At 43.6% G+C, this 27,743-nt stretch overlaps 1 protein-coding gene across 10 annotated transcripts in view; it reads left to right on the top strand.

Annotated features, from left to right (window-relative positions):
* Window positions 1-27,743, top strand: part of TANC2 (tetratricopeptide repeat, ankyrin repeat and coiled-coil containing 2) — a 195,641-nt gene that overhangs the window by 115,146 nt on the left and 52,752 nt on the right. For all 10 annotated transcript variants that reach the window (XM_039564476.1, XM_039564478.1, XM_039564480.1 and 7 more), the window contains 4 exons: window positions 7,383-7,646; window positions 14,106-14,231; window positions 17,780-18,061; window positions 20,815-20,948. In XM_039564476.1, coding sequence (XP_039420410.1) covers window positions 7,383-7,646; window positions 14,106-14,231; window positions 17,780-18,061; window positions 20,815-20,948 — 806 coding nt within the window. The remainder of the gene's footprint in view (window positions 1-7,382; window positions 7,647-14,105; window positions 14,232-17,779; window positions 18,062-20,814; window positions 20,949-27,743) is intronic.

Below are 27,743 nucleotides of genomic sequence, written 5' to 3'. Positions count from 1 at the left end.
AGCAGCGATCTCCTAAGGAATGGCTGTTTTCCATATGGCATCTCCCTGTAGAAGTATGTTCACACACCCCAAGTTGGAATGGGGCAACACTTTTTCCCTGTGATGATCTGTTCCCTGCTGTTCCCAGCAGTCTGTTCCCTGCTGAATTGTCAGGGGATCATCCTGAGCAGGGACACAGGTAGGAGGGAAAAGCAGCTTAAAAGGGAAAGCAGTGAGCAGCGGAAATCCTCTGGCCCTGCTGCTGCAGTGAAGTGCACAGGTCTGGTACTGTGTGGACCAGACGTTTTCACTTAGATTTTGTGGATTTATTTGATGGAGAATAACATATAAAGGAGCCCTGTCCCCTCCTGAGAGTCCCTGCACTGTAGCTTTTTCCACTTGTTCTTTTCTTGCTATTTTTTTCCTCTGATTCCTGAGCTTTTATCAAGATGCTGCCTTCTACAGATTTATGTGTTTGTGGGCTAAAAACAGGTTTGTTAATAAATTTGCCTAAATGCCTGCTAAGCAGAATAGATGCTGCTAAGCAGAATAGATGCTGCTGACAATAAAACAAGATGGATTTATTTCCAACTTTAACTGCTTTGAGAAGGGAACAAAGAGCAGCTCAAAAGGCACATCAAGATAAATTTAACTCAGGTTAAATATTTTTGTGATCTTACAGTTAAAGCATTTGAATTCCGACAGTCTCATCAGTATTATGAAATGCTCTGTTAATAATGAATAACATTTTTGAGAATTACAGATCTTTTTTTGAATCTCAATGACTTCTATTTGGGCTCATTCCCCAAAGAGGAGCTTCCTGAAAAATGTCTCATCTCAGTAACTAGTGAGCTTCTGTTCACTAATGCACCTTCATATTTTAGGTGACAGGGATGATGGTTCAGAAAGTGAAAAGGGAGCTAACTTCCCAGGTTTCTCATCAGCTCTTGAGCAAAATCAGGGGGTCACAGAATCCCAGCCACACAAAGTCTGTGAATCCCAGTTCAAATCTTTCTCCATTTCTTTAAAAGGAGAGATAAAGCAGAAAGCAAAGTTGTACATGTGCCATGGTTCATGGTTGACGTTCGGGTGAGAAACCACGAAGTCATGAAACAACACTTCTGTCTTCCCCCTGTTAAACCACTGAGGCATCAATGTTTGGGTTTGACCCCGAACTGGTTCATAAATACTGGAGAGGTAACAGGCTAGCTACAGGTGCTGGTTACATTACTGGGAAAAAAGGGGAAGAAAGAGAGTTTAAAGCTGAAGAAAGTGACACAGAACAGATGGTAAACTCTCAGATTGACTTTGGTTTATGGTAGATGGAGCCCAGTAGATGGAGGAAAAAAAAGAATGAAAAATTGGAAGAAAGAATAGAGTGAAAAGGCTGCTCAGAAGAGAGCTAGAGGAGAGTTGAGTGTTGTCAGCTCCCCTGATGTTATTTTGGATACTTGTAATAAGTGGCTTCTCTTTAATGTTTTAGCTGGTGATGGCATGAGATTGGATGGGACTCAGCTTTTATTTAAAGAGCAACAAGATTTTAACCCTTCATGGTTATGGAAAGCTTCCCAATGATCCAAGCTTGCCCGAAAAGTTAATGCTGAGTCTTAAATAACCTCCCTCCTCTTGTGCACATACCCCAACACGTGCCTCCTTTCTGCTTTCTTGTTCAAATCTCATAATTTTAAAACCAGTTTTGAAGCATGGTGGGCTCAAACAAAGGAATAAAATTGTCATTGCTGATGCTAAAGAAGGAGAAAGGGGGAACTGCGAAACTGCTGTTGATGAGACAGGCAAAAATAAAGAAGGATCCAAAATGTGAAAGCATCGAATCAAGAAGGTGATGGAGACTCATGTGGGGTTAGAGGGATGTGTATGTGCATTTCTTCTTGTGAAATTTTGAACTTTTAAAATCCAGAGGTTGCCTGGAGCTGGCTGTTGTGGTTTAGCCCCAACCAACAGCTGAGTACTGGGAGAGAATCAGAAGGGTAAAAGTGGGTTGAGATAAGAACAGCTCAATAATTGAAATAAAATAACAACAATAACAATAACAATAATAATAATAGCATTAAAAGAAAAATAGCAAAAAGAAAAAAAACCCAAACAGATAAAGAAGTGATGTAAATGACACAGCTGCTCACCACCACCCGCCCAGTGCCCAGCCAGTTCCCCACCTTTCAGGTACCACCTGCCCCTTTCAGGTAGTTGTAGAGAGCAGTAAGGGCTCTCTGACCCTCTTTTTGTCCAGGCTGAGTTGCCCCAGCTCCCTCAGCTGTTCCTCATCAGGCTTGTGCTCCCGACCCTTCCCCAGCTCTGTTGCCTTCTCTGAACGCACTCAAGCCCCTTCATGTCTTTTCTGTAAGAACATGTTTGTAGAGAGAAAGCTCAGCATAACGAGTCAAGGTTAAGAGCCAGTGGCTTATGGCCACTCCTGGATTTCCATAAGCCATTGTCTCTAATTTTTGTGCCTCTCTGTTGCAGAGGTGTCGCTCCAGATGTGCATGTGTGCTCTGTAAAAGGGGTATGTTTAAATAATAACATGGTGGGGGGCGGGTTGATGTTTTGGTAAACATCATTAAGGTTGCTACATCTGTATTAGAGTTGGGACCTTTTTAACAGACTTCTTTCATGTTTACAATAGTGGACTGTGCTTTACAACATTAATTACCTTGTTTCTGCAAGTAATAAAGTGCAGTTTCTAAACTGAAGCTTTGCTGAGCTGTTCTGTCTCACAGTGTTTGCATGAAGTTGGGCTCAGGAGGTCGGAGGGTCTCGCTCTGTTGCAGGGCTGTTTTACCCAGACCTTGCATTTCTAGCCTGAGTAGCAGCCAGGATCGAGCCCTGCAAGGCATTCATCCCATTCCTCATCCCATTCTTTATCCCATTCCTCATCCTGCTTGTCAGTCAGTGCAGCAGGGGATTCAGATCTAGCACAGAATGGATTTAGGGTCAGGTGATGCTACTGTCGAGGTATTTTTCATTTCATTTTTAAGACCTTTTGTGTGCTCACCATGACTTATAACACCCCCAGGCCTGACAAAGAAATGGCTTTACCTGTTTAATCTCTGTCTGTTGGTGGGATTGTTGATATGAATTAAGCCAGTGATTTTAATTTCTTTTTCTCCTATTTGAGACCACTGTTGAAAGAGAAGTTAAACATCTAGCGAGTGGTGTGGATTTTGACTTCAAGCCTTGAGCAGGACAGACCTTGGGGGTTTTGGGTTTGGGTTTTTTTGCATGGAGATGCCTTAAACTCACTGCCTGGTGGTGTCCAGCAGAGAATAATGTTCTAAAGGTGCTGCAGGGTTGTTGGGGCACAGACTGCGTGTGACTGCCCGAGGCTGCCGCCTTCCCTTGGGAGCAGTTTGGACTTAAGCTTTCTGCCTGCCAAATTTTTCTGTTTGGCAGCTGGAGTGGTCTGGGGTGACGTGGCTATATTTAGTTGTATCCTTCTGTGGCTGAGTTTATGGAGGCTTATGTAGATTAGGGTAAAAAATTTATTTCCCTCCTTGCCAACTTGCACATGTTAGCTGGGACATCTCTAATGGAATGAGGCAAGTGGTGCTGAAGACAAGTGAAATGAGGTTAGTTCAGGCTGGGTTTGTAGCTCATTGCAGTGCAGCATATGAAAGCTCATTGCTTTGCTGCAGTTTTTTCTTTAAATCAACAAAATCCCTGTGTCTGACTTGAGGCACTGTAAATCTTTGCATATAATTAATGTTACAGCTGTTGGTCATTGTCACATGGGACCTACGTTACTGCTTCTCCCAGTTACAGCCGGAAGGTGAATGTAAAAGTTGATGTTTTCCAGGCATGGTCTTTGCCTTGAGGAGAATTGGTTGGGATGGTAAAGATTCCCTCATGTGTTGGACTGGAGACACATTCAGTTGAAAACCTCCCAGGGCATAGGCCAGCTTAAAACTAAATGAGAAATAATATTTGTGGCCTGTAAGTGCACAGAACTCCCTGAGAAGTGTAGTGCTGTCTGTAGTGCTGAGGTGCTGTCTTGAGGGGCTGCTGCTGCTTCGGTACAGCTCTGTTATTTCCCCAAAGAAATAGAAGTATTTTGCCCATGTTATTTTCAAAAAGTTCTGATCAGAGCTTTTGTTTCCAAGGGAAAAAGCTGCGGACAGGATTGCGGACGGGCACCTCCCTGCCTGCCCGTCATCTGAGGGGCTTTCCATGGGAACATTCATTACGTGTTTTCCAGCAGTCAGATGAGCTGGATGCCTTGAATTCTGTCTGTGCTCACATTAGATAGCGTCAGACTGTGCCAGTGGAGACTGGAGATACATCTCTATCCCATAAATATATAAATGTATATGGACACGCCTATATTTATGTCCCTGTGGTATTACTTCAGTGCTCTAGAGAACCTCAGTTGTTTGTGCCTGTCAGATTTCTCCTGTTCTGTTTGTGACTCACGCACTGTCCCACCTTCCTCCATCCCTTCAGTGGCTTGTTTGCTCCCAGCAGCTGTCAGCACTCACTGTGGTCAGTGTGATCTGATGGAGCAGGGCCCAGGCATGGCAAGGTTCTGATTTTTTTTCATCAGGGTTGTGCTTTTTGTCTGGATTTACTAGTTGAAGAGTTCAAGTGTTCTCCCATAGCCTCTCATGTCCCACTGGGTTCCTGTTGTGGCACTCCCAGCATGTCCCATCACTTGTCCCCTGATGCTTTGGGTCCCTTGGAGACTGGGCTTGAAAGACCTGCCTCTCTGCAGATGGCTTAAGGCAAAAATTCCTGCTCTTTGATGGGTTTGAGTTCATCACTTTATCTCTTCCCAGTTTAGAGCATGCTGTCTGTTCAAAGGCTGCATTTTTTTTTTTTGAGCTTTTGGGTAATGAGGTGTCCTTGTGTTTAAAAATCATGGAATTATAGAGTGGTTTGTGTTGGAAGGGACCTTTAAAGACCAAATAATCCCAGTCCCCTTGCACTGTCGCCAGGTACAACATCTACACGTTTTTTGAACATTTCCAGGGATGGTGCCTCCATCACTGACCTAGACAGCCTGTTCCAGGACTTGACCATCCTTTCAATGAAGACATTTTCCCTAATATCCAACTTTAACCTTCCCTGGTGCAATTTGAGGCTGTTTCCTCTCATCCTGTCAGAATGCAATGGGAATGGGAATGGGAATGGGAGTGGGGATGGGGATGGGAATGGGAATGGGAATGGGAATGGGAATGGATGGGATGGGATGGGATAGAAAATGGAATGGAATGGAAAGGAATGGAATAGAATAGAATAGAATATTTCAGTGTGAAGGGACCTACAATGATCACCTGATCCACCTCCCTGACTCTTTCAGGGCTGTCCAGATCTTTGCACTTTCATTGTATTTATCTGCCAACTTGGCATTCACAACTTTCCTCCCCTGAATATCATTCTACATCTTACTAGTTGCAGGTAATGTAAATTTTTTGAAATTTTCGGTTGCTTTCTCCAGTTGTCACTGGGAAGGTGCAATGTCTGAGCAGCTCTGGGGGTCACACCATGGGAGACGTGCTCAGCATGTTGGTTCATGGTGCTGACTCACAGCTGACCTGATGCTTTTGCTTTTTAACGAAAGATAAAATTATTTGGTTTAAAATAGTTCCCAGAAGAGATTAAAACCATAGAGCCATCACTTCAGCCTGTGTAGCAGCACTTAGATCATCCAGGGCTGTTCAGCAGGTAAATTAATCCACAGGGAACAGTCCTAAATACCTGATTCAGTGACGAGTTTGCACATAAAACAGTTTTAGTGTAAACCAGAGAAAATTACCTTTAAAATGAACACAAATTGTTGATTAGAAAAAGGGGCAGCACGACTTACTAGCTCTTTTTTTGTTGTTTCATTTAGCAAAAACTTATTTTGACACATAGTTATTTTGTTTTTCCTCAGTTTGATGTGTTAGAAGATGACTGATGTCAGCTGCTGATTTGTTTCTACAAAGACTAATTAGACACATACTGAGATAGGCTTTTAAAATTAATGGATTTTTTTGGATCAATGGAGTTTTTTTCTGTGAATAGACAACATGGCATGCCTTGCCCTGCAAACCCAGACTTTGAAATGGAGATTTTTCTAGATAATAATTTCAAACATATTTCTTAAACAATATGAGGGAGCAAGAGAAGTGTGTGAACAGCTGGTTTCTGTTTTTATCTAATTTTCTTATCCTAAATCATAAATATGTTTACCTGACAGCAAGCCAATGTATAAATGCCAACAAATAAGTACCAGTTCTTAGCAGCTGCATGTGTTGGTTTTAAATTACAAAATATGTTGCAAGCAACTAAATTTTGGAACATTTGATGGGATGCAAAGATATCGAGCCCACTGCCTAGAAAGAAATCCAATACTGACAAATAAAGCCGTAGAAATAGGGGTGAAGGTTGAAGCCATTGTGGAGTCTGTTGGGATGGATAAAGAACAAGTTTCCCAGAGCAGCTGTGGCTGCCCCGTTCCTGAAGTGTCCAAGGCCAGGTTGGATGGGGCTTGGTACACCCTGGGATAGGGGAAGGTTTCCCTGCCCATAGCAGGGTGGGGGCAACTGGATGGGCTGTAAGGTCCCTTCCAACCCACACCATTCTATGATTCTGTGATACATGCAGATAAAATGTGTGTGTGTTGGGACCTTGTCTCAGGGACTTAAGATTATGACCTTGAATGAACATATGGGGGACTAAAGATGAGAGGAAAGTCAATAGCCCAAAGGGGTTTACAGCCAGGGGATAACTACACCGGAATCCAGAAGAGAAAATACAAGTGGGGAGAAGATGGGGGTGTTCTGGATCAATTGAGTGTTTTCAGTTCTCAGTGGGAAAGTCAATATAGCACCAATCCTCGTCTGTAAAATGAAATAATATAAGGGAAAATGAGTGGATTACAGTTAAAGCTTCATAAAAACTTTCTGTCAGTCAAATGAGATAAGGGGTTCAGTTTCTGAACCAAACTAATCGGTGGGAGCAGGTTCAGGCAGGTCAGTGGAGGCTTCTGAATGTCAGACCTTGCAAGACCTTGCAAACTTCAGCAAACATTTCCTGGAAATGGAAAAGTAGAAACTCTGATGCCAATTAAAAGACATGAGGAGCCGTGATAATGTTTCCTCCTAAATAATTTCTCTTCTTTCTGGAATGATGTATTTGAATACAATGCAGCACAGAATTTTTAATACTCTTTGTAATTACAAATGGCTTTTAATGGTATGAGCCAAAACATTAGAGCTTAAATGTTCTTTTAGAAGCCTTAAGCAGAAACAGTATCGTTAAACTAAAATCCATAATCTCTGATTTATGGGGATGTGGAAAATATGATGAATTTTTGATTCTTGCATGGCTCAGCTCGGCATTGAGCAGTGTGTGTTCAAGCCATTCTTGCTTTGTTACTCATTTTGTTTATAATTTCTTCCTTCAAGCTACTTTGACAAGTTACTCTGAAAATGTGGAACGTACTAAATATGGAGGGGAAAGCAGTAAGGAACTTGGATCTGGAGGAAACCTGAAACCTTGGCAATCCCAGAAATCCAGCATGGACTCCTGCCTGTACCGTGTGGACGAGAACATGACAGCCTCCACCTACAGCCTCAACAAAATCCCCGAGAGGAACCTGGAGACCGTCCTGTCCCAATCAGTGCAGTCAATTCCTCTCTACCTTATGCCACGGCCAAATTCAGTGGCAGGTAAGAAATTCATGTTTGTGCCTTTAGGTCAGAGCCAGACACGGCACATGGATGTCACAGCCCTTCTTGTGTTTCCTTATCCAAGAAGAAATCTCCTTTCTGGAGTCATTGTCCTTAAGAATCATGAAAATTGTCTTTTTGTTTGACTTATTGGTTCTAAATGGAAAATTCCTGTGTGGAAAACCATTTCTGATGGTGTCCAGTGGTTATTTCAGCAGTTCACCATCCCTTTCTTACAAAATTGTACAACAAAATTACAGGGGAATATAATTTAAAAAGAAAAAACCAGATTATTTGCTGTCATTACAATGCAAATATCTTGGGTTTAAGGTGCCAAGACATCATAGCCATTTCTACTATTTCAAAGAATTCATTGCAAGTAAAATCAAGTGTCCAATGTTCTCTGAAGATCTTAAGAGCTCTGGAGTTAAGAGAGTGCTGGTACCTTCTGTCTACAGAGGATTTGCTCTGGGTTCCATCTCTCATGGTGGACTGTGCCCCAAACATCTCACACCTCACAGCACCTGGCATTTGCTACTGACTTAACATTTTTTGTCTTGGCATAAAATCAACATTATTTTCATTTAAATTCATGTCTGCTCTTTGAAACGTTTCTAAATGCTGCTGTGCCATACCTTATTGGTGTCTTTTACCAGCCTGCTGAGTGTCCCCCTGAAGCTGGTAACAGCAGAGCAGAAAAAAGAGATGGGATTAGAAATATTAAAGCTTTGCTGCAAAGCTGCTTGCCTGGAATTACTCCCTGTTCCTTTATTGCCCCATATTTTTTTCTTGCTGGGTAACTTCTCTGGGGTAAAATGTGTTGTCTGTGTGTCTGTGTAGATACATGGAGAAATCCACACTTTGAATTCAGACTTCCAGAAGACCCAGAGATGAGTCTGAGAGATAGCCCAAAGAGCCTGGGATATTGTCTGTTAAATCAGCATCCCTTGGTGAACCAGGCTGCGTTGCATAACTGGATTAGGTTTCCTTTTTAATCCCACTTTAGCCAGTCACAGACCTAAAAGCAATGTAGAAATGAGATTTATAGATGGTGAAGTACAAGCACGGAGCATGGAGGTGCAGCACAGACTGAAAACCTGGTATTTGAGACTGGAAAGAAGGGATAGGAAAAAACTGGAGAACTCCACTTGCGTAGCCTGCTTACTTTAGATGACTTCCTTATAAATGACACTGTGTAAACACCTTCCAAAGCAAACAGAGTAGGCTGGGCACCATAAATTTAAATACATGTGTGTTGATTTAATTGTCTTTGGCAGTTGTTGACTTGCTTGGTGCATTTAGAGGCAAATATTATTTCAAGAGGAAGCTATCTATCCAGCAAAGTTCAGGAACAACTTTTCCTTCTGGATGTTTATTTTTTGGTAGGGATTTTGCTGCTTTTAGGTACTATGACAGCTAACACAGTTCATGTCCCAGGTTTAATCATGGAGGTAACTATGATGAGAATTCAAGATTTGGCTTAACGTTTTAACATCAAATTATCACATATTAGGTCCAAATGCTTATGGCACCAGAAAATTATGGGGTTTAGGTAATGGATTTATGTGGGTGGTTTTCCCCAAACAGTTTAACCTCATTGTCTTTGTGCCTGAATGGTGGGAAAGGGAAGACAAGTGTAGTTTCAGGGTTGATTTAAGTCTGTCTCGAATGTGACACTGCTCAAAGAGTTAATGCTGAGCTGCCGATTCCATGTCCTGGCTCCAGTGACACACATTGGGTGGCCACTTGATAAACCAGATTAGTTGACTAATCCAGCTGAAATTAACCCATCAGAAAACAGGTGTATTAACTGTAAGCCTCGAGGTCTTCAGTGTGGAGACAAAGTGTAGCTGGGAGTGGGGCAAAAAGCTGCCTTTCCTTTAGTGGTATTCTATGGTATTCCACATTTTAAGGTAATCATGAATTCACAGCTTTGCTAAAACAGGCTCATCTTCTCTTATTTGTTTTCAAATGCAGTTGAATTTGTATACAAACGGTCTGTTCTGGGGAAGCAAAGCATAGCAGCACCTATACCTGATGGCTTTTTTTCCCTCCTTTTTTTCTTTCTAGCTTTTTTTTTTTTTTAATGTTCTCCCCAAATATCTTCCAAAACAGCACAGAAATATCCTTTTTTATAGCAGCTTACAAAGTGCAGTCACTGAATGTGTCATGTCCTTGCTGTCACTGAGCAGTTTACAACTGGGAGTAGTTCTTACAACCTGTTCTTCCCTGTGAAGCCCTGGCACAGGGTGCCCAGAGCAGCTGTGGCTGCCCCATCACTGGAAGTGTCCAAGGCCAGGTTGGACAGGGCTTGGAGCAACCTGGGCTAGTGGGAGGTGTCCCTGCCCATGTCAGGGGGTGGCATTGGATGTGCTTTAAGGTCCTTTCCAACCCAGACTATTCCATGATTCTACAGTTAATCTCATCTTGCTCTTTGTTGCATAACGTAAATACCAAAATGGGATGATAGATTTGGTAGAGTACATCCAGGTCTTGGTAAATCTCTGAGATTCAAGCATTACCACTTATGTGGCCCTTTTTAGAAGCCCAGTTGTGGGAGCAGTGGGAGCACATCTTGCACACCAGCTCCTCATGGTGAGCAATGCTGAGTTACTACACAGAGTACAGACATCATCAGGTAATTTTATGGAATTAAGCCCTCATGGGTTGGAAAGGGCACTGCTGCCTGCCTGGGCAGCCAGCCTGGCAGAGCACGGACTTGGAGTGGGAAGGGGAGCTGTGCTGCCTAAGGGAGACCCTTGGCATTGGAGTTGGGCATTCAGATTTTTGAACAAACCCAGATTTCTTATGGAAGTTTGCATTCCGTGTACACAACGAATGTCTCATTCTATTTCCATTACCTGTGAAATGAAACATGAAATCTGGTGTTATTCAGACCACATGCATCGTTTATAAGGTCTGTTTAAATATTAATAGAGAATTAAAATGCCCTTATATAGTACCAGCTCTGTTCTTTTTCTCTTGGAGAATACAGAATAGCAGCAAATACATTATTAGTTGCAAACTTAAATTCTTTATCCACTAGAACAGTGTATTAACGGAATCACAGAATCCCAGAATGGTTTGCATTGAAAAGGACCTTAAAGACCATCCAGTTCCACCCCTCGCCGTAGGCTGGGACTCCCTCCACTAGACCAGGTTGCACCAAGTCCTCTCCAACCTGGCCTTGGACACTTCCAGAAATAGGGCAGCCACAGCTTCTCTGCGCAACCTGTGCCTCCCCACCCTCACAGGGAAGACTTTCTTCCCAGTATCCCATCTAACCCTGCCCTCTGGCACTTTGAAGCCGTTATTGTTGAACCTGAGGGCAGGATTTGCAGAAATGCCTATAAATTTTGTGGGTTTGAGAACACACCCATGGCAGGAGGTTGGAACAAGATGACCTCAGGGTGAGCTGAATCCCTTCACTCAGAGAAGAGGAGCAACGCCCTTCCCGTCTTCTCCCCATCTCCCCCAGAGATCCCCTCTGCAGAGTCCACCCCCTACTTAGGTCACCAAATCTCTATTTCAGGTCAGGTTGCTTTGTGTTTGTTGCTCAAATAGTGCATTGGCACTGAATTATCTTCCACTGTTTGCTGTTTCCCTGGGAGAATTGCATCTGCAGTATGCAAATACTATTTCTGAGGAGGAAATTATTCCCTCCGTGGTGTTTTATCTGCAGTCACTGTGTCTCATTATGTAGGATATGGTTCAGGATTTAGGGGAAGCTTTCAACAGTTTAATATTATATTTTCTAAGATAAATTGATCTTGCAAAATTTTTGAAGTACCGAGGCATATTCTCAGGAAAAAGTGCTTCTGGTTCCTCTGGCCTTAGACCTCTTTAATTATTTCTCAGTTCTAAACCAGGAAGATAAATCTCAGTTCATCAGTCTGAGCTGTGGCAGGGTAGTTGGACTGACAGTTGGGAAAATAACCCATGGCAAAACCTGCAATGGATCTCGCAGTAGACATCGAGTCTCCTCTGTCGCAGCTGTAGAAGATGGTGATGATGATGAAGATGGGAAGGGAGCCTGTCTTTGGGCTGCTGAGAAATATCTCCTCACTTCTTGCAGGACCAAAGTGAATCAGGCCACTGACCATCGTTGTGCTCTTCTCTGGCAGTGAGAAGAGCAAAAAGAAAAACAAGTCCAAGAGAAAAAAGAAAGACACAGTCCACCTCTGCAAAGCATCTGGGGTTGCAGCTGGTGCTCATCTCACAGACAGGATAGAGGTGGAAATGGAGACTCCTTAACTGTTTAAAAGAAAAACCAAAGGTACTGTCAGGATTGCAGTTCTTCTCAGGAAACAGAACAATTATTGTTTTGGAGCAAGCAGACTTGATGGTCTTTCCTTGATTTGAATGAGAGACTGAAGAGCAGTAGAATGGTGTGGGTTGAGAGAGAGCTTTAAGGCTGGCTGGTCTATCCCCTGCCATGGACGGGGACGTCTCCAACGAGACCAGACTGCCCAGAGCCCTGTCCAGCCTGTGGAGGCACTCTCTGGCATGGATGTAGGGATGAAGGCTGGAGCAAGAAGGCCCAGCCTGCCTGACGTGGTACCAGGCTCCTGGGCAAGATGATGGTTCCTGTCCCGGCGCTGGGTATCCCTGGGACACTTTGGCTCTGCCTGGGTGTGCTGTAGTGACACCTGCTCTTCTTCTTCCCCTGCAGATCCTCTGGCTTAGTGACACTGCAAAATTGGACAGAAATTGCCGTGCAAAAGGCACATTTTGGGGGCCAGGAGTGACCCTGAGAGCAATGCTGGGAGTAGGTTGAGGACTCAAAGCTAACAGAAAATAACCCATGTCCCTGCTAAAGGCCCTTCTGTCTGATTGCAGCATCTCATCCTTAATCAGTCCTTCACAGTGAGCATGTAATCAGCTTTGCATGAGTAGAAGAGCATGAAGAACGTCTAAAAACAGACCAGGATGGTTTTTTTCTTCTCCTTCTTCTCCTTCTTCTCCTTCTTCTCCTTCTTCTCCTTCTCCTTCTCCTTCTTCTTCTACTTCTTCCTCCTGTTTATCTTTTGTCCTCTGTCCCTTTCTCTCTTACTCTCTTCCTTAAAATAGAGAATTTAGGCAATAGAAGAACAGCATTAAAAGTTGCTGACAAGTTTAAGCCCCTTCTCCCCACCCCAGGTCTCTGAATCTTGCTTATGTTTTGACTGCAACACCATCTTATAAAGGTGTTTACATGGTCATTAAGAATTGTATGAAAAAAGTGTTCCTCTTAGTTTCAAAATGTTCTGCCTTCCAGTTTTGCTGAAGTGTTGCATCTTGTGTTGGGTCACAAGGAGGAAGGATCCAAGTCCGGTGCCCTGAGCAACTCTGAAGAGCTGCATCAAAATATTTAGCCAATTCACAGTAAATCATTAATGTCAGCTTCACAGGCAGTCTTTGGAGAAGTCATTTAATGAATTAGTTTAAGTTAAAATAATAATCTTGTTATGGTAATTGACCGAAAACTGAAGAAATAAAAGCAGTATTGGATAGAGAGTGCTGGGCAGCCTAGTACTGATTTCTATGGGTAAATGTTTAATGTGAATTTTGGAAATGCTTATCAGAACAACACCAGAGCTGGTAATCTGCACAGACTTATTTTAAAGTTTTCTGTTTATAATGGGGAGGATGACTTCATGCAGTGAAGTTCCTTTGCTTTGTAATAGTCTGTAAATGCCTTGGCTGAAAATGGTCTGAAATGGCAGAACAGTGGGTAAATTCAGATACAAGGAATTCAAATTACTTTTTTAAGCCACATTTTCTCCTCTTTTCCAATCATCACCATGGCAGAAGCTTTGTGGCCAGTGTTAGTTCTTGTCTGCCCCAACTGTGTTGATCAGTGTAGTGATAGCACCTTCAGCAGAGAGCAGTAAATTATTCCTGTTTATTCCAGCATTGTAAAGAAAACTGAATTCTCCCATGAGCAAGTCACATTGGAATAATAAAGTTATCTTCGTTAGTTCAGATAACATTTTCCTCATTTATTCATGTATTTTTGCTGGGCTGTTGAAAGTTTAGTTTTTCTGCCACTAATTCTGCCTTTAGGGACACATAAATGTTAATATCCAAATTAAATACCTCTAAAATAAATGAAGATGAGATTGTGGGCTTCAGCATAAACTGCACTGGTGAGTTGTCTTTCACCTGTAGGAAATGTTGAGTGTCCCTGTCAGCTTTGCACAGACATGACTGAGTTTGTGATTGGCAGAACTGAGATCGGATACAAGAAACTCCATGTCTCCATTTTCCATATATCTTCTTTTATTTGGGAGCACCAACAGGAGACCAAACCAGAGCAAATACCAATTCCTAGGGGAAATTGGACTTAGTGCCCATCAGCTCTGCTGTCTCAAGGTAGTTACGTCGCCGTGTATTTTCATTAAAAAACGAAAAATACAATAACCAGAGTATGAGATCCAGAAGCCAGATGTGATGTAGTTCTTTGCTTTCTTGTGACAGCCACCAGCTCAGCCCACCTGGAAGATCTGGCTTACCTGGATGAGCAGAGACACACTCCCCTGCGCACGTCGCTGCGGATGCCGCGGCAGAGCGTGGCCAGCGCCCGGGCCCAGCAGGACCTGCGAGGTAGGAGCACAACGGAGCTCTTGGGGCTTCCCAGTCGTGGGGGTGTCTGAGTGGGGAGCTCGGACAGCAGCCACTTCATCCATGTCCCTGGGAAAACCAGAATCTCGGAATGGTTTGGGTTGGAAGGGACCCTAAAGACCATCCTGTTCCACTCCCTGCCATGGGCAGGGACACCTTCCACTGGCCCAGGTTGCTCCAAGCCCTGTCCAGCCTGACCTTGGACACTTCCAGTGATGGGGCAGCCACAGCTTCTCTGGGCACCCTGTGCCAGGGCCTGCCCACCCTCTCAGGGAACAATTCCTTCCCAGTATCTCATCCAACCCTGCCCTCTGGCCATTCCCCCTTGTCCTGTCCCTTCAGGACCTTGTCCAAAGTCCCTCTCCTACTCTCTTGGAGCCCCTTTAGGCACTGAAAGGCTGCAATAAGGTCATCCCAGAGCCTCCTCTTGTCTCTTCTCCAGGATGAACACCCCCAGCTCTCAGCTGGTCTCCTTGGGCCTAATACTTTGATAAGGTATTAAAAATGAGAAATTCTGTGGAGACTACTACTGTTTTTTCTTATTTTTTCGATCAAGGTCAGGGATTGCAGTTCCCCCTTGCATTCTGCAGTGTGCCAGTGGGGAAGGAGCCCAGGGCAGTGACGGGGCCGCCAGCTCGGCCAGTGCTTGTAGGAATGCTCACAATGCCCATATTCAGGCAGCCCTTTGACTTCTGAAAAGCCTTTTTAGAGGGGAAATTTTTGTGGTTCTTTGTGGCAAATTCCACAAACAAGACGTTAGCAATGAGAAGAGGAGCCAGGGCTGACATTTTGGTGTTTTGTTTATTCCCGGGCAGCTCCAGCTCAATTTGCTCCGTGTCCTCGGGATTTCAGCCCACCCTTCAACTTACATCCCTCTTTTAATCTGAGCTTAGTCTTTGACCACATGCTTAAGTTGTCACTGTGACAGCCCTGAGTCTGCAGCAGATCACCAGGCTAATGCTTCAGCCCCATCATTTGTTGTTGCACAGATGAGTAAATGACCGAGAAAGCTCATTTGGGATATATTTAGGTTGTTTCTGTGCCGTGAGACTGGTTTATTCTCCCCTGTGCATAGAAGAGGGGTTTCTTTTGGCCATACATGAAACTTTCCTGTTCTCTAGGGGATTTTTTTTTTTTTTTTTTTTTTGAGCCCACCATCTTAGGGTGAGGAACTGGGGAGCTGGAAGGCACAGGCTGGGTTTTCACCCAAAACGCTTGACCTGGTACAGCCTGGCTGGGCTTTGTACCAAACACGTGAGCCCCCCAAAGAGTGGATTTCTGAGCTCTGGATGGCAGTCTGTAATGAAATCCTCCTGGCTGCTGAGGCAGTTCTAGAAGTGCATTAGCAGGCAGTAAGTGAAGAAAGCAAAGTTTGACAGACAAAATTTCCATATGTTCAGAGGCAGCAGCTTGCCAAGGCTGTGTAATTTGCAGTGATTGCATCCAAAACATTCAACTTTATTGTAGGAACAGAATCAAATTGTTTTCCAGACACACTTTTAAAACCCTTATAGCACTACATATTTTCCTTCTGCATTTTGTTCTTTTTCCCCCCCCTTTTTGTGACAGTTGCATGAGAATAGCAGCAGCGTTTCAACTTTTTTGGAATTTGTTTCTGATCCTAGTTGAGGTGCTGTGCTGTTTTTAAAAAGAGAAGGAGAAGAAGATGTGAAAAAGCAAACCATCACTATTTGGAAATATTTTCATGTCATTGCATATGCAGGGGGAGGTTCTTCCCTGAAATGCTGCATTTTGCACCTATTGCTGTGAAATTGCATCAATCTGGGCTGTTACAAATAGCAGCTCTTTTTTCCAGCTGGAAATCCTAAACTTGGGTTTAATTTTAATATCCCTAGTCTTGACACTGGGCTGAAAGAGTGAAGACATTCCTGGCCCTGTGCTGGGGGACACGTTACAGCCCACTGTCTGTTCCCAGTGTTCCAAAATCTCAGTGAGAGAGACTAAATGGGAGATTGTTTCTACTATTTATTGTTAAATCAGTTATTTTAAGCAGGAGAGCAGTAGAGGAATCCCAAAACTAAGAGCAAGGATTCATCCCAGTGACAGGTTTTTAATAGGATGGGGATGGCAATTTTTGTTTTCCCTGTTTTCATCCCTGGGGATTTGAGGCTGTTCAGGTTGCTGTAACCCATGGCACAAGCTGATGGCTGAGATGTACTGTGGGTTTTCTTCTCCAAAAAGCAAATGTCAACAGTGCTGCAGGGTGGGAAGAACCAAGATTTTTGGTTAAGGTTTGGGATGGAGGAGAGGATGGTTCCCACTCCCCCAGTATATTGTTGCTCTGTGTATGTAATATGGCAGTGGATTGTTTTCCTTAAGTTGTTTCTGTAATTTCGAAGGGATTTTCCTCACTGTATGTGTTTGATACTGTTGCCTTGTGGGTAAGACAGTTTTGGGTGCTTCTTAGAAACACTAAAAAATAGTTTAGCCTTTTTAGGCACAGAGGCCTGGAAAAATAGGAACTGGTTTATCCCAGTGGATGTAGATGTTTAAGATGACATTTGAAAGAATCACAGAGTCATTACCTTAATGCATCCTGTAAGTTCATCAAATCCAACCAGTCCCCCAGCACTGCTGAGGCTACCACTGACCCGTGTCCCCAAGTGCTACATCCACATGGCTTTTAAATCCCTCCAGGGATGGGGACTCCACCACTGCCCTGCGCCTGTGCCAGGGCTGAACAGCCCTTTAAGTGAAGAAATTTTCCCTACTATCCAAAAGTTGCAGTCTAAAGCAAGTAAAGGAAATAAACTCGGACATTTGCTTAATTTAACATAATACACCCAGATCTGGGTTGCTTGAATTGAAGTTTTCAGCCACAGGAAAGAGCCTGGCTGCATATGGTGGGCAGTGTTTCAGTTCTCTATTTTAATTTGTTGCTTGGGTTCTACAGAATTTGCAGTCTTTCATCAGCACCAGCACAGGTGGTCTGTTGGGGTGGTATTTCTTACTCTTCTTGATAACTTTATGTTGCTTTAAAACATCATTTTTCCTTGTGAAAAGAGAAAATGTTACAATTGCCAAACGGAACATCCTGACAGCAATCTGGTTTAACTTACTTACTTTAGAAGAATTGAAATAACTTTGCTTAGATTGAATTAACACTTGTAGGTGCTGAGATTGTTGTGGGCTCATTGGATTGAACAGGTGAACACACATGTGTGTGTCTACATTGAACCATCAATCCTGTCTTCCAGGAGGTGCTGTGCAGAGTGCAGCATTCTGCCCAGGGCCTTTAATTGTGGTTGATTTAAGCAAGAAAATTAATTTCTTCAGCCACAATATTTCTCCAGCTCAAGCTACTCACTGTAATATCCTCAACTCTTTTGGTGGAAAATACCGTGGATGAGACAGATGCTTCCACAACAAACTGTGGGTGATACAGAACTGTGTTTTCTTTTCACCTTTCGCAACGGAAAGATTTCTGTGCAAGATAAAACATCCATTTCCAAACTCTGCTTTCCCCTCTGGCATGGGTGTTGATGTTCTCCCCACGTCTCCCTTTCCAGTGCGCTTCGCACCCTACAGACCCCCTGACATCTCCCTGAAGCCGCTGCTCTTCGAGGTGCCCAGCATCACCACTGAGTCCGTATTCGTGGGCCGGGACTGGGTGTTCCACGAGATCGATGCGCAGCTGCAGAGCTCCAACAGCAGCGTCAACCGCGGCGTGGTGATCGTCGGCAACATCGGCTTCGGGAAAACCGCCATCATCTCCAGGCTGGTCGCACTCAGCTGCCACGGCACCAGGATGAGGCAGATCGCTTCCGACAGCCCCCACGCCTCTCCGAAACGTAAGGACAGCAGCACGGAGGTCTCCAAAACTCAGAGAGCTTTTACGCCAGCTTTTAGAATGCTCTTGGCTGAAATAACCCCATTTCTCTTCAGGCCCAAGAAATCAGCTTAGTCTTTGTTGTCAAGCAAGGGAAGGACCTGTGAGAAATATGTCATAGAAGCCCTGAATGGTTTGGGTTGGAAAGGACTTTAAAGATTATCTTGTTCCAACCCCCTGCCATAGGCAGGGACACCTTCCACTAGCCCAGGTTGCTCCAAGCCTCATCCAGCCTGGCCTTGGACACTTCCCAGAGATGGGGCAGCCACAGCTTCCCTGGACAATCTGTGCCAGGGCCTCCCCACCCTCACAGGGAACAATTTCTTCCTAATACCTGATCTAAATTTACCCTCCTTCAGATTGAGGCCATTCTCTCTTGTCCTATCACTCCATGCCCTTGTGTAAAGTCCCTCTTCAGCTCTCTTGGAGTCCCTCTAGGTACTGCTGCAGGCAGCTTTTATACTGCTCCTGTTCCAAAGCTGCTTTTTGAAGAGTCAGAGTAGTCTGTCTCTGACTTGTCTGGCTTAGAAACATCACAGACTTTCTCTGATTGGGAGAAATTTTCGAATCATAGAATCACAGAATGGTTTGGGTTTGAAGTGACCTTTAAAGGTCATGTAGTCCAATCCCCCTGCTCATGCCATCTCCAGCTGGATCAGGCAGCTGGTATTCTATGACTATGAATCCATGCCAGTGCATTCTTCTTCCCATACGGATTGTTTATCTCATTGAATCACGGTATAATATTCCATGTGGGTAACGAGCCCATGTAGGCTCAGGACCCAGGATTGCTCTACCTCCTCTGGTCCCATCCAATTCCCATCATTATGTGCTGGCAGGTTTTCAGGTGAAGATGACAACATTTTAAAATCACTCAGCGCTCAGTAAGCGAGTAAGACAGGACTAAAAATACTGAGTTAGGTACCTGAAGGTATCTTTAAGGATGTAGGTCACTTACCTCAGTGAAGCTGTAGTTAAATCTGTTTACTGGAATGCTGTGCTCTTGCCCTGTCGGAAGAGCTGAAATGTCACCAGCGGTTGGCATGGTGAGTAGTGTCACTTGTCAGAGTTAAATGAACAATGTGAGTGAAGGGCAGAGCTTGTTTCTATATTTTAACTACAGCTCTGCAGTGCACCAGCTGCGAGTGTGTGTCCCCAGTCTGCTTAGGATGATGGTGGACATTAAAGAGATGACTGTGGACTTCTGGACTAAAAGCTGGATTTGTCACACGAGGTGCCCTGCACCCTTCACGCACAGATGATGAAGATCCTTGGTCCCACCTAACACATTGTTTAGTTCACTCTGCTATGTCCATGAAGTTGAAAGCTGAATGATTCCTCACTGTTAGTTATTAGGATGGAAACCTTCAGAATCAATTATTAATTTGACTTGATTTCCTAAAGAGATCACAAGAACTAGTCTAGCTATAGAAGATAGTAATTACTCTGCAAGATCCTTGCAGGTCCCTTCCAATTCAGGATATTCTATGATGCATCTCCGATTTTGTGATAAGTTTCTTTGTCACTTTTTTTCCACATGCTGAAAAAGACTCTATTATGCTTATTAAATCTATGCTAATTAATAAGTGCTAATCAGGTGGTCTGACTCTGCTACGGCAGTTGTGCAGTCAGCGTTATTAAACTGGCTTCAATACAGCTTCATACTTCCAATTCCTGTCTCGGAAAATTAATACAGGTGACAGTGGTGTTATGCTCAGAATCAAGAATGTGCCTCATTCTAACACATTCAGGGTTTAATTATGGAAGCAGCAGTCAACCTCCTCTGTTGTTTGCCATTAAATGGGTCATTGTTTGCATGATTATTTTCAGTCAAGCTCAGGGATGCACTGCAGCAATCCAGTCAGGAGAATCCTCTGCCAGCACAGACTGCACTTCAGAGTGGTGTTGTTCTTAAAACAATTGGTAATTAAACATCACCAAGTGCTGCATGTCGTGGTGTCATTCAAAAATCCTCCATATGAGTACTTAGGAGTGAAAATAAAAATGGTTTGGGAATGTTACCCACAAAGGCCAGGTGGATGAGCTTCTGTAGCAATCTGCTGGTAAAGCCAATTTCTGCTTTGCCAGGCAAAAGAAGGAGATAAAATGCACTAGAACACAGTTAAACTTGCCAGAGGTGGTTCCAGAATAATTTATTATTTGCTTGCAAGCCTTTTCCAGATCCTGGTGCTGCTCCTGCTCCTCTCCCCCTGATTAAATTAATGGGCTTCAGATGGCTGTGTTAGCTGGGACTCTTCATTTATTTATGTTAGAAAACAGGCCTGTAATTCAGAAAAATTGGCTGTCTGTACTGAAGGAGGACTTGGAACCAAATTAACCAGCGATTGTTCATAACAAGGGAAGGTCTGTTGGCAGAAGTGCAGAGCAGGAGAGCTCTGCATTCAAATCCACCAAACCTGAAGGCAGAGCCTTCCAGAGTGCCCAGTTCATTCCATTATTGTCATTATTTTAAAGTCGATCTAATTATGGTGGGGAAGATGAATAAGACAAGCTTCAAGGCTTTTTCTTAGTGGTCCTTTCCTGCTTCCAAAAGAAGTTTCTTGAGGAGCCTCTGGCCTGGAAATCCGTGAAATCCCAACCAGAGTATTTTGTGGGAAGTATTTTGACTGCCATGCATAGAAAACAGCAGCTGCCTGGTCTATAATAATGTTAGTGCTTGTCCTGTGGCAATTCCTAACCTTTTTCCTTGGACAGATGTGGATGCCAACCGAGAGCTGCCCTTGACCCAGCCGCCTCCTGCCCACCCGTCCCTGACGAGCGGGAGCTGCCCGGGGACCCCCGAGATGCGCCGGCGCCAGGAGGAGGCCATGAGGAGATTGGCCTCGCAGGTACAGAAACACCCAGTCAGGGCTTTTTGGTCCTTGGGAAAGTATCAGTTTTAATGGGACTCCTTGGAAGTTCTCCTGCTTGATGTTGCTTGGAAAATCCGTGTGTTCAAATGCTCCCTTGGGGAGCCTCAAGAGAGACTTCTGGAAGGAGTTTTATTACCCAGGAAGGTTATGTCTCTAAAATGAAACTCCCACTACATCAAATACACTTCCCTGTTACTCTGAGGGTTTGTCTTTCCCAGCCATCCTACTTTCTCATTACAAATGTTAGGATATGACACAATTATTGAAATAATTGTGTCTTTTCTTCAGCACTGAGAACAAAGTTGCCCAGTGTTTGAGCGGTGTTTTGTTTGAAAAGGGCAGGTACTGTACTTGGGGAAGGCACAGGCTGAGTGTTACTGCTGTGTGTGCACTTGGGAATTTATTGGAGAATTCTCCAAAGTAGACCATAGCCTTTGGAGCAATACACAAATTACTTGCTGTTATGGCAGGAGTGGTTTGTATGGAATATATGGAACACTGTCACTTACATACACGAGATTTACACCTTGAATTTTATTGTATTACTGAGATTTAAGCCTAATTCTTTGGTGGTGGGAAGGTGCCATTCTATTGCTTTGAAATCCAGGGAGTTTGCTCTTGCTCTTCCTACACCTTTTGGGAGGATGGGAGCAGTTAATGCTTTCCTGTCACCTGCTCCCACTTCGGAGAGGAAAATAGCAAGAAAAGTCTTTGTTCTAAATCATTACCAGGATGTGTTTTGCTTGGCTTTTTGTGTCAGATACTGTCTTGTCCTGTCTGCTTTCCTGCTGCACCCAGATGGCCAGGCAGGGAGCATGTGCTGCGTAAATAAATACTAAGATTTGATACTCTCCTCTTCCACATGGAGTTCTTGAAAGGAATGCAATGCCCAGCTCTGGTTTTGTTCAGGATGCATTAGTCATTGTATTCCTTGCAAATCTGAAGCTCTGCAGACTACCAGAAAGGGCAGTAAAGTGTGCTATCTCTGCTTAAAATACCTCATCTATCACTTCTCCTGAGTGCTTAAGTCATCCCACAGGGTACGTAATTGATAAATGGATGCAGTTTTAGCTTCAGTTTCCTCCTGGAAAAGGTAAGGAATACGCCTCTTTCAAATGCTGTGTCACATCCAAGACATAGATCACTCACTGAAGCTTTTTGGCACCTCTGATCACTGGAGAGAGCTAAAAACAATCCTTACAGCCAAAATTAAAGTAAAAATAGGTTGTTTTACCTTCGCCGCGGACTCTTTAAGAAAGTGTTTTAAAGTGCTGCTCATCCGTTAGCCAAAATTTTTTTGTAGAAAAAATCCAGTGTGTTGCTGTCAAAACACAGCAGCTGAGGCTGGGAGGTGTGTTGCCCATGGTGCCTGCTGCAGGATTACCCACTGGGAGCAAGATCGTTAATCTCCCAGTAATCTTCACTGCTGTAAATGTAGGCAGAATCCAGAAATAACAGCTTCCAGCCATCAGGCTTTGATGAACGGATCAGTGCCAGGGCTGATGAGTTGACCTTAGAGCACTTGGAGTCGCTTCTTGTGCCCAAATTGCTGACACAGCATGTGGAACTTCTGAAAAGCTCTATCGTGTTCAGCAAACAGTTCCTGGGATGACTCAGAGCAGCAGCATGGCTTGATTCAGCATTCGGAGGCCTTGGGTCTGTTCCCAGCATTGCTGTTACCCTTTTTGGGATCCTTGGAGACCAGCATCTCATCTGCCTCACTCCTATTCCCTGGCTAGTAAAGGAAAAGTGATCCCTGCAGATAATGGTCCTTGGATAACTGATGCTGGAAGGAACACGTAACTAGGTGTTAGTGGTTTATTATTTAGGAAGAGTGGGTGACTTCCAGGTGTGTTGGATGAAGATGTGCATTGAAATAAAGCGTATGCTTAAATCCTCACTCAAAAGTTTATTTCCTGCTTTGAAGGGGAATTGTTCTGAAAAAATAGGGTTTTTTTTGTTTCATTAATTTTGTAATTAATTTTTTTGAGGTCCATGTTCCTGTTTATTCTTTGTCATAAACAGCAGTTTGGTTTGTTGCATCAAAACCTTTTCCCAAAGGGCTGTGCAGCACATTACAAACAGTGAGTTTGATGGATTATCAAGCCTCAGGAAGAAAAAATAAAATGGTTAAGGATGTTTGTCAAACTCATAGCTGGGAGTCATGTGTGTAGTGCACTCGTAGTAGCCTCCTGGGTAGCACAACTCAGCAATGCCACTGAGGAATCCGTGCTGTCAAACAGCAGATAAATTTATTTGCTTGGAAAGAGCTGCACCGTGTGATGTCCTCCTTGATAAAACAAACGCTCCCTGTCCCAATGCAGCTGTGGGGTTTGACATCTCTGAGTGACACTGGGGGAAGAAGCATTGCTGACCTGGCAACAGAATTGAAAACCCGTTAAAATAGCGGCGTGGAGCTCTTTGTTTTGCATGCAGTCACCTCCTTCAGAAGCTCCATCAAACATGTCCGACTCTCCTTTGAGGCATCTTGAGAATTTTGAGGCTTTGAAGATGCTGCACTCTTAGCTGAGCAAAACCACCGAGTGGCTAGCAGACAATAGTAAAAATAGTTGGTTCAAATAATTCACCTTCTAAATCTGAATGTCTGATACCCCATTCTCCAACAGAAGTTCGTGGGGACAGTTTAGGAAAACCTTCATATAGATAAACTAAAGGCTTTCCAAAGTCTAATATAAAAAAGAAAAGAAGGAGAAAAAAAGACTGGAATGTCCTTTGGAGCTGAAGGAGGGGGGAGAGGAACAGCATATTCCTGTGTCAGTAGCTGTGGAATAAAAAAAGAGTTGCTGATGGCCTCCTTAAACAGGTTTTGTCCAACTGGCTGAAAGAAAATGAGCCGAAGGAAGGGAAGGACTCTTCGGTCAATCTGGATGGAAAAATATTTCTTGGATGTGTGTTTTATAGTTGTGTTTGCACTAAAGTCAGAATTGAAGTACAGAAGAAAGTGTTGACAGTGATGGACAACCACAATTGTCAGGGTTATTTTAGGAGCTAGATGAACCATATGTGAGGAGCTGGGTAAAGCTGTGTGCAGATGTTCCACCTCTGCCTGCGCTGAGCAGAGCAGGATGTTCTCAGATTGGGCTGAGGTCACTGTGCTGCAGAAATGCAGATCATTACAAAAGCAGATTAATAATATACAAACAGTCTTAGGTAATGGTTGGCACAGGCTCCAGAATGCTGGTGGGAAGCTTGTTGTCCTCTCACCCACTCCCTTCCCTCTGAAAATGTCACTTATCCCAAAATTCAGAAGTTGTGTATCTATGCTGACAGAAATGAAAGGTGAACGAACAGTTGCTTTTCCTCCTCTGGATTACTCAGGGTTGTACTTTTCTGCCTGGTTTTCGTACAGTGAATTCTTGGGGGCAAAGGTTGCATTTAGCTCTTAATGTCAGAGATGAACAAATCATTAATTTTAGAGCTAAGTAACTGCCAGCTGAAAAGCAGCACCTCGACTTGGTCCTGCCATGCTGACATTCCCCCTTTTGCCTGAAGGTTTATCCTTTACTCACAGAGGATTTTTAATGGATTGGCTACCCAGTTTTAACTAACCCCTTGAACAACTGTATTCTCTGGGTTTCTGGATGCTGTGTGGTGGCTTGTGGTAGCAGCACTAAAACAAATGGACCTGAAACCCAGCTCAGCTGCACTAATGGGTTGTACCCCGTGCAGAGCAGCTGGTGGAGGAGCTGCATGTTCATTGCATTAGTGCATTTTGCTGATGCTGAGCACGGCTGGTGGCTCCAGAGGCTCTTCTCCCCATCCTCCAAGCCACATCCAAAGCATTGCTAACATTGCTGCAGGCATATAAAAAGAGAGTGCTCCTACCTTACACAGAGGTGGAGGGATTCATTGCTGCTGAGGCTTGATGCCCTGGGCCACTAATGAGTTTCAGAGGGCATTTACCAGCATACTCAGCTATGTAAAAGTAATGAACATTCCCAATAAACTGGGTCACCACATGCCACATACTGTGTCGCAGTCATGTGCAGTGGATAAAATACAGCAGTGCTGATGGCCATTTCCATTATCACAGCCAGCGCTGGGCCTGGCATGTGGCATAGTGGCAGGGCAAAGTGTTACACTGCATTTATTTGAAGCTATTTTGTATGGGTCAAAAAAACAATCTTGTTACAAGGTTAAAATACAATGCTGAATGCCTTTAAGAGCACTGGAGGGAGTGGGGTGTTGCTGTGAGCTCAGGGGTCTGGGAGATTGGTCCAAGGCGGGGTTGGCTGTCCTTACACGACACACTTCCAGAAGGAAGCTAAGACAAACCACAAAAGAGGTGTGACAGCAAAGGAGTGCTGCCTAAATGGAGTAGATTCTGTTTCAGAACTAGTGCTGGAGAACTGCTTAGAATTGGCCTGTCCTAATAATTAAAAATAACTTATTTCCCTTGAGCCATCTCCACACCCTCCCACTCCTTTGATGTTCATGCTGTCCTTCCAGCCTTTCCCCTGTTACTGTCATCTTCTCCCTCTTCTGCCATGTCACTTGTTCCCCTTCTCTTTCTTTTCCTCCCTCACAGTTCAGTCCCTTCTCACCCTCTGTACTTCATTATTGATACACAGTCTCTTTTGTGTCTCATTTTTTTCCCTCTCCTTTGCCCTCTCTACCCTCTTGCTCCTGCTCCATTCGTGTGGCTCTTGCCTGCTCATCCACCAGCATTTTCCATTATCCTCGGAATAGCAATTTTTTGCTTTTAACATCCTTCATCCAGCAACTGTTTCCCTCAGAGAGCAGGAAGGTGAAGGTTACATGGGGCTGGATGAAGGCAGAAGTGGGAAGTGATTGTGGCAAAAAAGGGAGAGTAGAATGGCTGGTGTTGGAAGGGTTGGGAGAAGAGACTCCTGCAGACCTACTGGGTTAAACACCTAGAGAGAATACAAATAATGTCTTCATCATTCTGCTTTGGCAGTTAAAAAGATGAAGTTTGTGTAATTTCAGAGTAAATGAGTGTTTTGGGGCTCCTTAACCCCACTTTAGGAGGAAATGGGGTCATGTTGGCCATGATCTGTTCACAGTGCTCTCTGTCCCCACATCTGGTGTTCCTCAAGCCCTGTAACACTAATTAATATTTAGAAAAATGAGCTACCAAGAAGCACATGATAAATGTGCTGCTTTAGTGTGCAGCCAGCTGGACTCTACACATCATTTTAGAAGAGGAGGTGCTCCTTGGAAGTAAAATACTCATCATACGAGTGTGAATTATTTTGCAGCTCCTTTTCAAGCAAGAAAGGAAACTATACAAAATTTTAACTTCAGGCATTTGATATTTAATATAAAAACCATAACACCTTGGTTTCTCAGTATGGAGTCACTCGACTCCATTCTCAGCCCTTACAAAAATTACGTGAGCAGGTACTTTGAACACTCGACTGGATGTAGGTGTTACTTTTCCCATCCTTTGTTGTAACCCACTTCTTGCTTTAGGGTTGTTTATAGGCCTTGTGTGCTTTGCAATCCGGTGATTTAAATTTAGTCAAACTTTAAACCAAGGAAATAATTTAACAAACCTGATAGCTGAAATAAAGGTTTAAAAGTTTTGGAAGTCTAATTTAGTGTTTATAGCATTTAGTGCAATGGGATGACAAAGTTCAAATTGAAACTATGGTTAGAAAAATTATGTCTTAAGTTGTGTGAGACACAAATAAATGTTTGCTGATCACAACATCCAGGTGTGCCCATACCTTTGGAACCACATGATGTTCCCTGTTGATTTCATTTACTGTAATAGTTTCTAGATAAAATTAAATGTTAATTCAAGGATTTGTTTATGATAAGGCATGGTTGGAACTTGTTCAAGCAGTATTTTAAGTCAAAGTAGTTAGATCCATGGAAAATGAAACTTTTATTGAGAGAGAGCACACCTTTTCCAGTGAAAAGTTAATTTCCAGCAGATACAAATTTGTTTGTTTGTTTGTTTTTTGGCTTATCCAGTCAAGCAAAAGGAGGAGAAATCAAAATCACTTCAGAATCATGATTAGAACAGAGAGTGGTCATTTCAGATGCTGAGCAAAAGCCTGGATGTGGTCTCCCATACGTTAGAAGAGAATCCTTAGCAGTGAAGCTGGTAATCCATCCCTCTTCCTGGAGGAATTAACCTTGAACAATTAATAAAGTATTTAAGGTGAAATAATTGGAAAGGGAGCTTTCCCGGAGCATTAGTGGCATTCAACAAATACAGGGTAGAAAAAATGGTTTGAACCGGTTCGGGGTGAGCCCCATCCACACCAGCCCCTGGCCACACTGGAGGCTCTTGCCCTCCCTTCTCACATTAACCTGGTCTCATTCCCAAGGATGGAACAGATGTGGAAACCTTGAAAAGTTTTTACAGTGTGAGAAAACCATTTCCCAGCCAGCTCCTTGTAAGTGAGGAGGCTGATTCCCAGCTCAACCTCCAGCAGCAGGCTCCACTTGCAGCACTGGCTTTTGGCAGCCTCTCTGTGATTTGAAGATTGAGAAAATGTGATAGAGAATAAATAACATCAAAATGAAATTCTGGCTCAGGTTGCATCTTCTGAGAATGTCATTCTGCCTTTGCTTTGGTTGACTTCCTAGAATATTCCTTGCTTACTGCTTTAGCTTCAGATTCACCCATTAAACATTATGTTTATCCTACTGGTTAATAAGGCTTAGTTGATACACCAGTAAATCAAGCACAAGCATCAGGAATCATGGAATCATAGAACTGTTAAGGTCTGAAAAGACCTCTAAGATCAAGTCCAACTTGATGTACGGGAAGGGACT

This window comes from Corvus cornix, chromosome 23, assembly GCF_000738735.6.
Source record: "Corvus cornix cornix isolate S_Up_H32 chromosome 23, ASM73873v5, whole genome shotgun sequence".
NCBI classification, from domain to species: Eukaryota; Metazoa; Chordata; class Aves; order Passeriformes; family Corvidae; genus Corvus; species Corvus cornix.
Note: the sequence above shows the minus strand (reverse complement) of the source record. Positions and strands in the feature narration are given on the sequence as shown.